General features: G+C 44.1%; 1 protein-coding gene across 6 annotated transcripts in view; it reads right to left on the bottom strand.

The window, feature by feature from the left end:
• WIPF2 (WAS/WASL interacting protein family member 2) overlaps positions 1-11,865 on the bottom strand; it is a 50,438-nt gene that overhangs the window by 5,040 nt on the left and 33,533 nt on the right. For all 6 annotated transcript variants that reach the window (XM_049636006.1, XM_049636002.1, XM_049636001.1 and 3 more), the window contains 4 exons: positions 11,309-11,425; positions 10,320-10,976; positions 1,766-1,975; positions 292-393 (listed from right to left, as the gene is read on the bottom strand). In XM_049636006.1, coding sequence (XP_049491963.1) covers positions 292-393; positions 1,766-1,975; positions 10,320-10,976; positions 11,309-11,425 — 1,086 coding nt within the window. The remainder of the gene's footprint in view (positions 1-291; positions 394-1,765; positions 1,976-10,319; positions 10,977-11,308; positions 11,426-11,865) is intronic.

The raw sequence follows: 11,865 nt of genomic DNA, 5'->3' as shown, positions 1-11,865 counted from the left end.
ACAGAATCGGAAACAGGCTCCAGGCTCCGAGCCATCAGCCCAGAGCCTGACGCGGGGCTCGAACTCACGGACCGCGAGATCGTGACCTGGCTGAAGTTGGACGCTTAACCGACTGCGCCACCCAGGCGCCCCTCTTTAAGCTAACCTTTAAAATTTAGGGATTGGTTTTGTTGTTATCTTTGTTTTCTTAAGAAAACACTGGTGAGGAGAAGCAAATTTTAACCTAAGAAAAACACACCAATTCTACACTCAATGGAATTATGGAAAAACTTTCATGGCTGCTCTTCTCACCTCGGTTTGTTTTGCTGGGATATATTCTTTGAAAGTGTTTATATTCTTCTGGAGCAGGAAAGTCTTCTACTGGATGGAAAGAATACTTTGACTCAAAATCATCTGGGAAAAGAACAAAAAATTAATTCCTATTACTCTTTCATGTGCTCCCACATACTCCGTACCACTTCTGACCCTCCCCTTGCTAATTTCCCGTGCATTCTGATGGACGATGAGGGGCCCGCCTGGCCCACTAAACCAAGGTTCTGGAGGCCAGCAAGAGCATCTTTCTAGGCACCTCATATGCTGAGGCTGTGCTTAAAGGCTCTTTTCTAATGAAAAGAATCTTTCTAATGAAAGGCTCTTTCTAATGAAAAGGAATCAATCTTTGAATTGGTTCTTCAAATCTTTCCACCAAAAACCACACACTTAACATGAAAGGAGCCCAGCTGTTTGCATGGGAAGAGAAAGAAATACAGTTCTGTTTCAGTCATCTTAGAGACTGTCACCATGGGAAACCAACTGAACTGAATCTGCAGATTGGTAGACATTAACCTAAAACGGGAATTTTTGTCATGAGCTAGTGAGAGATCTGACCAGATAATTCCCCTCTGGTCCAAATTACCCTCATTTAAATTCTACGACACAGTTGGGAGAGCCCTCTCACGGCCCCCACTCCCACTTTCCATGGCCCTTCTACAAGGCGGCTCAAATTTTCTATGGGCGTGACTCACTCACATTCCAAAAACCCTGGTCCACCTATTAGGAACAGACTAGAGCAGGAGTGGGTAAGAGTTAACCATTAAAGAATGTAGAGTGTTAGGGTCGAATGGGGCTGTATAGATCTTTCCAGGGGTCCTCAACAGAGGGTCTGAGAAAACCCTATGGACAACCTTTTCTTGGGGCTCCATTCTAAACCTAATGAATTAGAACCTCTTAGGTGGGGCCTAAGACTCATTTATAACCTTGAAAAGTTAAATATGATACACTCCTGATCTCAACCCCCTCATTTCATAGATGAGGGAAGCGGGGCCCAGAGAAATGAAATGGCTTCCTCAAAGTAACACAGCTAGGCAGTGGCTTTGTATTATTAGATTAATGTGGTGTACAGTGGTGTGTTTTGTTTGTTTTCTAAAGGTCCAGAAAGGCCCTCTCCTTCCTAGGAAGATACATAATTCCTGCCTGAATAATCCTGAAGAGGATAAAGTCTCTGACCTAAAAGTTAATCACAAATGATCCTTAGGGAGCAAGAGAATGGCTTTGGAGTTATTAACACAACACCTACTGATTTTACTTCAATCTCTTCCAAAGCAATCATGCCTAGAATTTGCAAAAGGAAAGGCATGTCAATTTGCAAAGGCCCAGAAGTCCGAGAGGAAGTTAGGAGAAGAACTGTCAACAAAGGGTACCCAGTGACCATTCCCATTGTAGAGTGGCCACTGGAATTAGTGAAGTCACCACAGGAACTGTGAGACTAAAACAGCTTGCTACTCACCCAAGAAAGATCGGACAGTGGTAATAGAATCTCTGTGGCCATTCCTCAGGGGTGGTGGAGGAGGAGGGGGTGGTCCAGCTGGCGTCCTTGAGGGAGGAGGTGGGGGCTTTCCTCGGCTCAGGGGTTCTGACCCATGCATTCGGTATGGTGGTGGGGGAGGGGGAGCATCCCTGGCACCATTTCGGATCATGGGTGGTGGGGGTAGAGGAGCTGCAATGAAAATCCAAAGCAGTTAGACTGCGATGCAGAGATGGTGAGGAGTGGGGGGCGGGTTAAGAGACACACACGAAATGTCTTGGTGCCTTCCCAAAGAGCCAGGCTCTGTGAGCACCCGGGCACCATGTCAAGTATCATACTCACCCTCCTGTCACCCCTATTTAACAGCAGCAACATTCTATCAGATCCCAAAGTTCAGAATGAATGTGTGACCTTTTTCATTTCCTGTGACGAGTCAGCCAAGAACTCTGCCTATTCGTGTTCTTTTCCCTGCCTTTCCACGCCTTCCTCCACATTTCTAATTCAAAGATTTCTCGTATTTAGCCTGTTTTATTGCAAAAAGTTTCCCAAATGTCCTCCTTGCTTCTCATCTCTTATCATGCCAATCCATTCTGCATACCAACTCACTAATGTCCCCAAATACTTGCTCAAACTTTTCCAAGGACTTTGCATTTCCTATATCATGAAGTTTCAAATTCTTAGCTTCAACCCCAGCAGAGTCTCATCCCATCATCTTCCTTTCTTACACAGTAACTTACCACAGCAGTCAGCCTGATCTCACCATCTCCTCTTCCTTGCTTGATTCCTAAGGCTGGGTTGGGTGCCCCTCTTCCACACTCACACTGTTGCCTCTGTACCTCTCTGCTACACTACTATATTGTATTATAGTTGTTCATTTTATGTGCCTCTTCCCCAGGACACTAAGTCAGAGCAGTTGTCCATTCATCTGAGTTCCCAAGCTCAGCCAAATGTACAGCACACAGTTAGGTAGGCAATCAACATTTGCTGACTAAACCAAACTACATACGCTTTGCTCTTGTGACTGGCCCAAAAGACTCGGAAATACCATCCCTCTTCCCTTACTGCCAAACCCTACCTCTCCTTTAAGGTTCAACTCAAGTCCTATCTTCTACAGGCTTTCCCAAAGCAATGCACTCTATTCTAATCCCCTCTTCTTTGTTCTCCCACAGCATTTATAGACTCTGTCATTTATTCTAACACTTAGTAGTACATACTAAAATGAGTGATTCTCAAAATATGTTTAGTATGTTCATCTGCAGAAGTTGCATATCTCTAATGATAATCTAATTGCTCAAAAAATTGGGAATGCCTCTTTGGGAATTGCCTCCAAACCCAGTTTCTAATCAGACACATCCATAAATATTATATGATGTTCATATCTCATTTCTGAGGTCATACCACCACCAACAAAAATATTCGTACTTACGTCTTTTCAAAAATCAAATTCACTCTTAAAAGGCAAAAATGTGCCACTAAGTAGAACATAAAAAACACGTCTGAAGACATGTCAATATCACTGGAATAGGTTCTAAGGTGTTTATGTTATATTATTCTATTCTTTTCATTAACTAGCAAAAATAGTAGCTACCATTTATTTCATTTCCATTATATTCCAGGCACTGTCCTGAGCACTTTATATGCATTAAATCTTTAAAAACTCTTCAGTCTCTCCTGCAAATTATGTGGTATTATCCCCATTTCACAAATGAGGAAACTGGGACTCAGCCTGTTTGTCTGAGGCCATAGATCTAACAGACTCAGCACACATCTGCTCTTTCCACTGTGCCCACTCTGCTTTTCATAACTACCACCAAGTACTATGTATTTTATCTCCCCCCAAAATTTGTAACCCACTGAGATGGAAGTGTGTCTTTTGGCCCCAATGCCATATCCAATAAATAGCTGTTACCTAAATAATACATGGAGAGACAACTCAGCTTAACACTAGTTTAGTGAGAAAGAGTGTGTTTTTTTTTTTTTGTTTTGTTTTGTTTTGTTTTTTTAAGGAAACTCTATGCCCAATGTGGGGCTTGAACTCATGACCCTTGGAGTCACATGCTCTACTGAGTGAGCCAGCTAGGTACCCCAAGAGTGTATCTTCAATTTATTCCTTCTAAATTACTGTCAGAATTTCTGTAGAGTGACCACAGCTAAGCATAAAACAGTAATGGGATGATGTATGTAGACAAAGGGTCCAGCACTGTAGGCCCAGTAAATGTTGGTTTGCAATTCTCCTAAAATACACTCTGAATGTCTCCCTCTTTTCAAGGTTTAAGTATGACAGGGGCTATTAGAGGCAATAATAAAAGAGAAATCTCCTTAATAGCACCTAGCAGCAGATCTCTGAACCTTATTTGCATTTCAAATCTGCCCAAACCAAAGCCCTTTCAGGTCACCCTCAAAATATTTCTCTAAAACCCAGATTTCTCAGGGCCCTAAGAGTCTGTTTCTACTCTAGGGCAGTGCCAGGAAGTGTAAGACAGGCAGCATTAGCCAGGCTCAAAAGGACACCAGCTAGACACTGGGCAGGTGGCAGTGATTATAGCCAACCCAGACTGGCCAAATAGAGCAGGACCAAGAGCAGCCTGCTTGCTCCTCTGGCACCCTCCCTGAGGGACCAGGCATCCCAACCAGGTTCTGCCATCTCCAATAAGTTTCTGGGCTCTTTGTCACATCCAATTTTAAGACTGTTTCAAGTGACAGAGCTGGGACCCAAGGACCCTAAGAAAGAAGTAGTTTGTAAAAGAAACCCTGCGGTGGGAGATCACCCTTTTGTAGACCAAGATAAACCTAATTTTGAGGGAAGGGTAGTATTGATTCTTAAAAGAAAAAAAAAATCCCTTAAAAATAGTGTTTTACTCTGCAAAGAAAAAATTCAGAAACTATGGACCAACACGTGGCAATTTTTGATCCTTGAGCACTCTGGGAAGACAAAAGGCTCCATGCTTTTTTAAATGTAAATAATTCATATAGAAACAAAACTACATTATAATACTGTCATAATATGATTAACAGAGATATATCCATGAACTACCTGGAAATCCTTGCGGAAAACCACTAACAGTTATCGGCATACTATTGTTTACAAAGCACTTTCATACATACTTTTATTTACAACCACCTCTGAAGGTACTGTGAACACAAGAGGAAACAAACCCAGAGAATCAGAGCGATCAGCGATCTGCCCAATGTCACACAACAAAGAGAGCCAATACTGACATGATCTCTGATTAAGATACCTCAATTTTTTCTCAGTATTATCACTCTAAGAACTGTTGCTCTGGTTACTGACATGCAGAAGAATGAAACTGGACCACTTTCTTTCACCACACACAAAAATAAATTCAAAATGGATGAAAGACCTAAATGTGAGACAGGAAACCATCAAAATCCTAGAGAAGAACATAGGCAGCAACCTCTTTGACGTTGGCTGGAGCAACTTTTTCCTAGACAAGTTGCCGGAGGCAAGGTAAACAAAAGCAAAAATGAACTACTGGGACCTCATCAAGATAAAAAGCTTCTGCAGAGAGAAGGAACAATAAACAAAACTAAAAGGCAGCCTATGGAATGGGAGAAGATATTTACAAATGACATATCTGATAAAGGGTTACTATCCAAAATAGTGTTGAAAAATAAACTATCCAAAATAAGTGTTGAACTTAAACTCAACACGCAAAAAACAATCCAGTTAAGATACAGGCAGAAGACATGAATACACATTTTTCTAAAGAAGACATTCAGATGGCTAACAGTCACATGAAAAGATAGTCAACATCACTCATCATCAGGGAAATACAAATCAAAAACACAATGATACTACCTCACACCTGTCAGAATGGCTAAAATTAACACCAAAGGAAACAACATATGTTGGCGAGGATGCAGAGACAGGGGAACCCTCTTACACTGTTGGTGGCAGTGCAAACTGGTGCAGCCACTCTGAAAAAAAGTGTGGAGTTTCCCAAAAAGTTAAAAATTGAATTACCCTATAAAAATCACACTACTAGGTATTTACCCAAGGAATACAAATTCAAAGAGGGATACATGCACCCAATGTTTACAGCAGCATTATTCACAATAGCCAAGATATGGAAGCAGCCCAAGTGTCTATCAACTGATGAATGGAGAAGATGTGTGTACACACACACACACAGACGCGCACATGCACACAGGAATATTACTCAGCCATCAAAAGGAATGAAATCTTGACATTTGCAACAAAGTGGCTGGAGCTAGAGTGTATTATGTTAAACCAAGTAAGTCATTCAGAGAAAGACAAATAACGTATGATTTCACTCATGTGTGGAATTTAGGAAACAACACAGATGAACATATGGGAAGGGGGGGGGAAGAGGGAAACAAAACATAACAGACTTTTTAAATTATTCTTTTTTATTAAAAACTTTTTAAAATGTTTTCTTTATTTTTGAGAGAGAGAGACAGAGCATGAGCTGGGGAAGACACAGAGAGAAGAAGACACAGAAACCGAAGCAGGCTCCAGGCTCTGACTGTCCACACGCAGCCCAGTGCAGGGCTCAAACCCACAAACTGTAAGATGATCATGACCTGCGCTGAATTTGGATGCTTAACCAACTGAGCCACCCAGGCACCCTCCTAACGAACTCTTAATGATAGAGAACACACTGAGGGTTGATAGAGGAAGGTGGGTGGGGGATGGGCTAAATGGGTGTTAAGCACTTGATGTTTATATGTCAGTGACCAATCACTAAATTCTACTCCTGAAACCAATATTACACTATTAATTAACTTGAATTTATTTAATTTATTTATGGGGGGCGCAAGTGAGCAAGGAGCAGAGAGAAGAGGGAGGGAGGGAGGGAGAGAGAGAGAGAGAGAAGTGGGGCTCACCTGAAGTGGGGCTCGAGCTCACCTGGAGCAGGGCTGGAACTTACAAACTGCAAGATCATGACCTGAGCCAACTGAACCACCTAGACACCCCTATTTTTTATATGAAAGGTTTTTTTTTAATGCTTGTTTACTTTTGAGAGAGAGGGGAGAGAGTGCAAGAGTGAGCGGGGGAGGGGCAGAGAAAGGGAAACAGAATCGGAAGCAGGCTCCAGGCTCTCAGCTGTCAGCACAGAGCCCAATGCAGGGCTCAAACCCATGAACCACGGGACCATGACCTGAGCAGAAGTTGGATACTTAACTAACTGAGCCACCCAGGCACCTCCCCCAATTTATTTTTTAGATGTTTATTTATTTGCCCCACATCAGGCTCTGCTCTGACAGTGGGGAGCCTGCTTCGGATTCTCTCTCTCTCTCTCTCTCTCTCTCTCTCTCTCTGCCCCTCTCCCACTCATGTTCCCTCCCTCTCTCTCAAAATAAACAAATAAATTAAAATTTGAAAGGGGAAAAAAAGAAAAGGAAAGCTTGCTGAGGCCTCCACCAGGCCTCAAAGTTGGTGATAGCTAAGTGACAGAAGAACAAGGCTTCACATTCTTCTAAAGAAACCCCAAAGAAAGAACTGAGAAGTGGAAAGCAAGAAGTACACAGACACTTAAAACTATTCAGTTCAGGGTGCATGGCTGCCTCACGTCAGTAGAGCATGTGACTCTTGATCTCAGGGTAGTGAGTTCACGCCCCACTTTAGGCCTACAGCCTAGTTAAAATAAATTAAATTGAATCAAATTGAGAAATAAATTAAAATTACTCAGTTCAACCCACTGAGTTTTTTCCCCACTTCTATTTCTGGATGGAGTTAGGTAGATATGGGTTCTACTTAAAGAGTTTTTTTTTAAATCCCTAAGTTAAAAAGACTTTTTTTAAACCTAAATTTTATAGAATCAAAGGCCACCTTAGGAACAGGATTCTTATGGCCAAAACCAAGGAGACATGGAATCAGGAACGTACCAGGTACTATATGACAGCTTAGGCTGGACTGCCAGCTCCTAGAGTACAAATCTCTATGTACCTCACCAACCAGCAGCACAGGTTATACGGCCTCTGGATGACTTAATTTCTTCATCAATGATCTATATCAGCAAGGACTGATTGTTTAAAAGCTCAAAAGCCGGGGCAACTGGGTGGCTCAGTCAGCTGAGTGTCCAACTCTTGATTTTGGCTCAAGTCATACCAGGGTCGTGAGATCGAGCCCCAAGTTGGGCTCTATGATGGAAGTGGAGTCTGCTTCAGATTCTCTCTCTCCCTGCCCCTCTCCCTGGCTCATGCACTCTCTAAAAAAAATAATAATAAAATAAAAGCTCAAAAGCCATTTGTGGAGGGTGTGGCTCAAAGTCCAATGATACAAGAGGACATGGGAGCCAAAATTCCTGGGTCTAGGAAGGCACCAGAGAGCTTCATGATCTACCTCACTCTACTTTCAGTCATGCTATTTTGTAAAAAGATTACACAACCTCTTCTACCTTTTCGAGAGCTCCTTAGTCTCCTGCTCACCCAATTTAGGCCTAAGGTGCACTGTTACAATCAGTCCCTGACCTAAACCCTTAGCTCCCTTGACCCACTCTTAGTATCACACATGCCTAAAAAAGCTAACCCTGGTTAAATACCATGCTGCCCCACTCAGCACCTGCAAATGCACAGCTCGACACACACTGTGCTAATCTCACTTTGAGTGTATGGCTCCTAACCCTGAGTGGGCCTTTCATGTTGCTGATTATCCCAGCACACCCCTAGACAGCCACTCATGCCCTCTCTCTCCTTCCCCCCACCCCTTGTTCACAGCAGATATCCTTGCTTTCCATTTCGCCAATTAGAAACAAACCAGAAGAAACTCTGCGCATGTTCCTATCACTACACCCACCTACCCACTTGCTTCTATGCCTATGCATTCTACCTTCCCTCTGGTTACCATGGAAGAACGGTGTTCTTATCTAAGGCCAATCTCCTACCTATGGATCAGATTCCATTCCTTTTAGCCTTCTTGAGGACATTACTCAAGCAATTTCCCCTGCTTCTACTGCACCATGGGGAGGAGGGGTCCGAACCTTCACTCTCACATCCTCCTCCAGCAACCATTCCATTTATCTGCACCCCACTCCCCTTGAAGCAAACTGAGATTTCTACATTGCTATCTCCAATTCCTTTCCTCCTATTCCAGATTTCCCAAACACATCCCAGTTAGACTTTTACCCTCATCCTCCACCATTCCACTGAAACTACTCTAAAGGGTATCATGTTGTTTGCGGCACCCCCAATGACTCCAAGTTGCTAACACCAATGTCATTCTGTTTTCAGCCCCGGACACAGCTGATGATTCCATCCTGGCATCCTTCCAGCATTCTCTTGGGTTTCTTTCTTCCTCACTAGAGGCTCTTTCTCAGTTTCCTCTGCTCGCTACTATATATCTCTGTGATACAGGAGGACCCCAGGCCTTAAGCCTCAACCTCTTCTCTACCTAGATCAGCTCCTCTGGTGAGCTCACCCAGCACGTGGTTTTCAATATCATTCAAATTTCTCTAGCCCAGATCTCTCCCCTGAACTTCAAAGTCTGACAGACATCCAAGAGAAAATAATGAATTGGTGTTTGGCTAACAGGGATCTCAAACTTGACTTGTCCAGAAATGAACACCTGTCTTCTTCCCCCAAACCTGCTGTGATCCTACCTAGTGGCCCAGTCTATTGCAACAGCCTCGGAAGGAGTCTCCTTTGCCAACTTTGTCCTCATGCAGTCTGTTTTCAACACAGGAGTTTGTCATCCTTTTCAAAGCAAAAGCAACAGGGCACCTGGGTAGTTCAGTGGGTTAAGCATCCTGACTCTTGATTTTAGCTCAGGTCATGTTGTCAGTTTGTGAGTTTGAGCCCCACATCAGGCTTTGTGCTGACTGCACGGAGCCTCCTTAGGATTCTGTCTCCTTTTCTCTGCCCCTCCCTCGCTTTCTCTGTCTCTCTCAAAAATAAATAAACATTTTAAAAATTAAAAAATAATAATAAATAAAATCTGAAGCAATGCTTCTCCTTTGTTCCCATGGTTCCAGTAGCTCTGCATCTCTCCAAGTAAATCCCAGTCATGATAAAGCCTTGCAGTGTTCTCTCGAGGAAATCTAGCTTCCTGATCTCCATGTCCTGCCGCTCTTCCCCTTACTCATTCTAGTCCTGCCAAGATGGCCTCCCTGATGTCCCCAGTCTCAGTGCCTTTGCATTTGCTGTTCTCAATGCTTGCAATAGCTGTTCTCCCAGAAACTGCTTAGCTTATTGTCTTCAGGTCTTTGCCAGACTGTCACTTCATACCCCACTCCTGCAATAAAAATATCACCACCACCCTCCACCCTGTAGATCCTATTCCCCTCCTTCTCTGCTTTGTATTTCTCTAATTTTTTTTTTTTTTTTTACTAATTTGCTTGACTGTCCAGAGAACAGGAATCTTCTGTCTTTTCTATTGATTGCTGTTTCCCTAACAACACAGTCCAACACATAAAAAGGAACTCAATAAACTTATTGAATGAGTAAGTGAGTTTTTTTTCTCTTCAATTGCTGAAGAAGAGCTTTGGAGAAAAGGATAAGACAATTAACTCAATTCTCCATCTAATAGAAAAAAAAGGTGCTTCCAGGCACTTACCTGCTCCCCGACTGGGAGGGTCCCGGGCTGGGGGTGGTGGCCTATTACTCTGTAGCGAGGGAGAAGCTGAGGTGGGTGGAGGAGGCGCTAGGCCTCTGACAGGCCCCGGTGTCTTCCTGTGCAAAGAATTGTGTCTCTGGGGCAGCTCAGGGGCTGACTCGTTAGTGGGACTGGAGGGTCCATTGGGGACCCCAGGAGGCTGGCGGTAAGGCGGAGGAGGAGGAGCCAGAGACTGGCCACTTGGTCCCATTCTAATATTCACAGGGGAAGGAGGTGGTTTGACTGGGGGTGGAGCAGGAGGTCCCTCTCGACCAAGGTGCAGCCTTTGTCCAGGTGTGGGCGGCAAGGGTTTCTCTCTGTTGTAGGCTAGGGCTTTGTTGCTGTGCACAGGCAGAGGTGTAGGGGGAGCGTTGGCCCGCCGCCCCGGGGGTGGTGGAGGAGGGGCAGAGCTGCTGTGCTTCATGCCTGTACTGCTGGTGGTATTAGGCCTAGAGAGGTCCGGTAACGATGGTCTCTGCATCCGGGGCAGTTCTGGGAGTGAGGCTCGGCTGCTGTCTGTATCATCTTGAGGGCGCCCACTGGCTGTAGACACCGGTGGCCTTGGGGCAGCAGCTCGAGAACTGGGGACTTGTAGGGCTGGCTTACCAGCTAGGTTCTCTACAAATACAACATACATACATGTTGGTCAGTATATCCTTCACCCAGCCTCCTTAGTGTAACCTGCATGGTAGCAGGTAAATGCCTGTATAGTTCTGGGTTTTAATCTGGTTTCAGGTTCAGGGCCCACTAACAAATACTGCTGATACAAGATGAACACATTTTTATTTAATCCCTCAGCTTTGGCTTTATTCTACTCTGTAACCCCTCCCCTGCTCCCTTTTCTCCTTTCTCCCACCTCTACCACATGCCTTAACCCTAGATGGCCCACTTGGGACTAGTTAGAAATTAATGCACTTGGGAAATATCCTAATAAAGTACTGCTCAGATACCTGAACCATCCTTGGCTCCCACAGGTCGGAGCTTCGGCACTCCCCCTTGGAAGAGACCTCCCTTGGGCTGCAGGGCAACTGCTCCAGAGCCATAACCACCACTGCTTCCTTTGGGTTCTGGAAAGCATACCATTAGGGTTTTTACTTCACATGCTCCAAGCTGGTGACCAAGTCAATCCTGAGGAGAAACCCCTCCTCTATTTGGGCTTTAATTTGCAAACAAACCAATCTTGCTTTTGCCTTTGCATTTAAATTAAAAATAAAATTGCTAGGCCTCTCAGATCCACAGCTTCATGTGGAGATAAAATTCTACACTGTGATGAAAGAGAAAGAACAAAAGGAAAAAGAAGCCAAACTTCCCTTATTTAGGAAAGGCAGAGGGAAAACCAGGATAAAGACAGGCTCAGAGGAGTGTCTCTCCAAGTCCCAGATGGTAAGGGGGCCAATGACTCAGGGACCCAGGTGTGAGCAACTCTCCAGAGGCCTATCTGAATGGACACCTGTGACAATTATAGAAATCATCGTTGGCTTCAACTTAGTGGTTTTTAGTAATACAG

The sequence above is a fragment of the Panthera uncia genome, chromosome E1 (genome assembly GCF_023721935.1).
Source record: "Panthera uncia isolate 11264 chromosome E1, Puncia_PCG_1.0, whole genome shotgun sequence".
Lineage (NCBI taxonomy): Eukaryota > Metazoa > Chordata > Mammalia > Carnivora > Felidae > Panthera > Panthera uncia.
The sequence above is the reverse complement of the archived record's forward strand: the minus strand, read 5'-3'. Positions and strand labels throughout refer to the sequence as shown.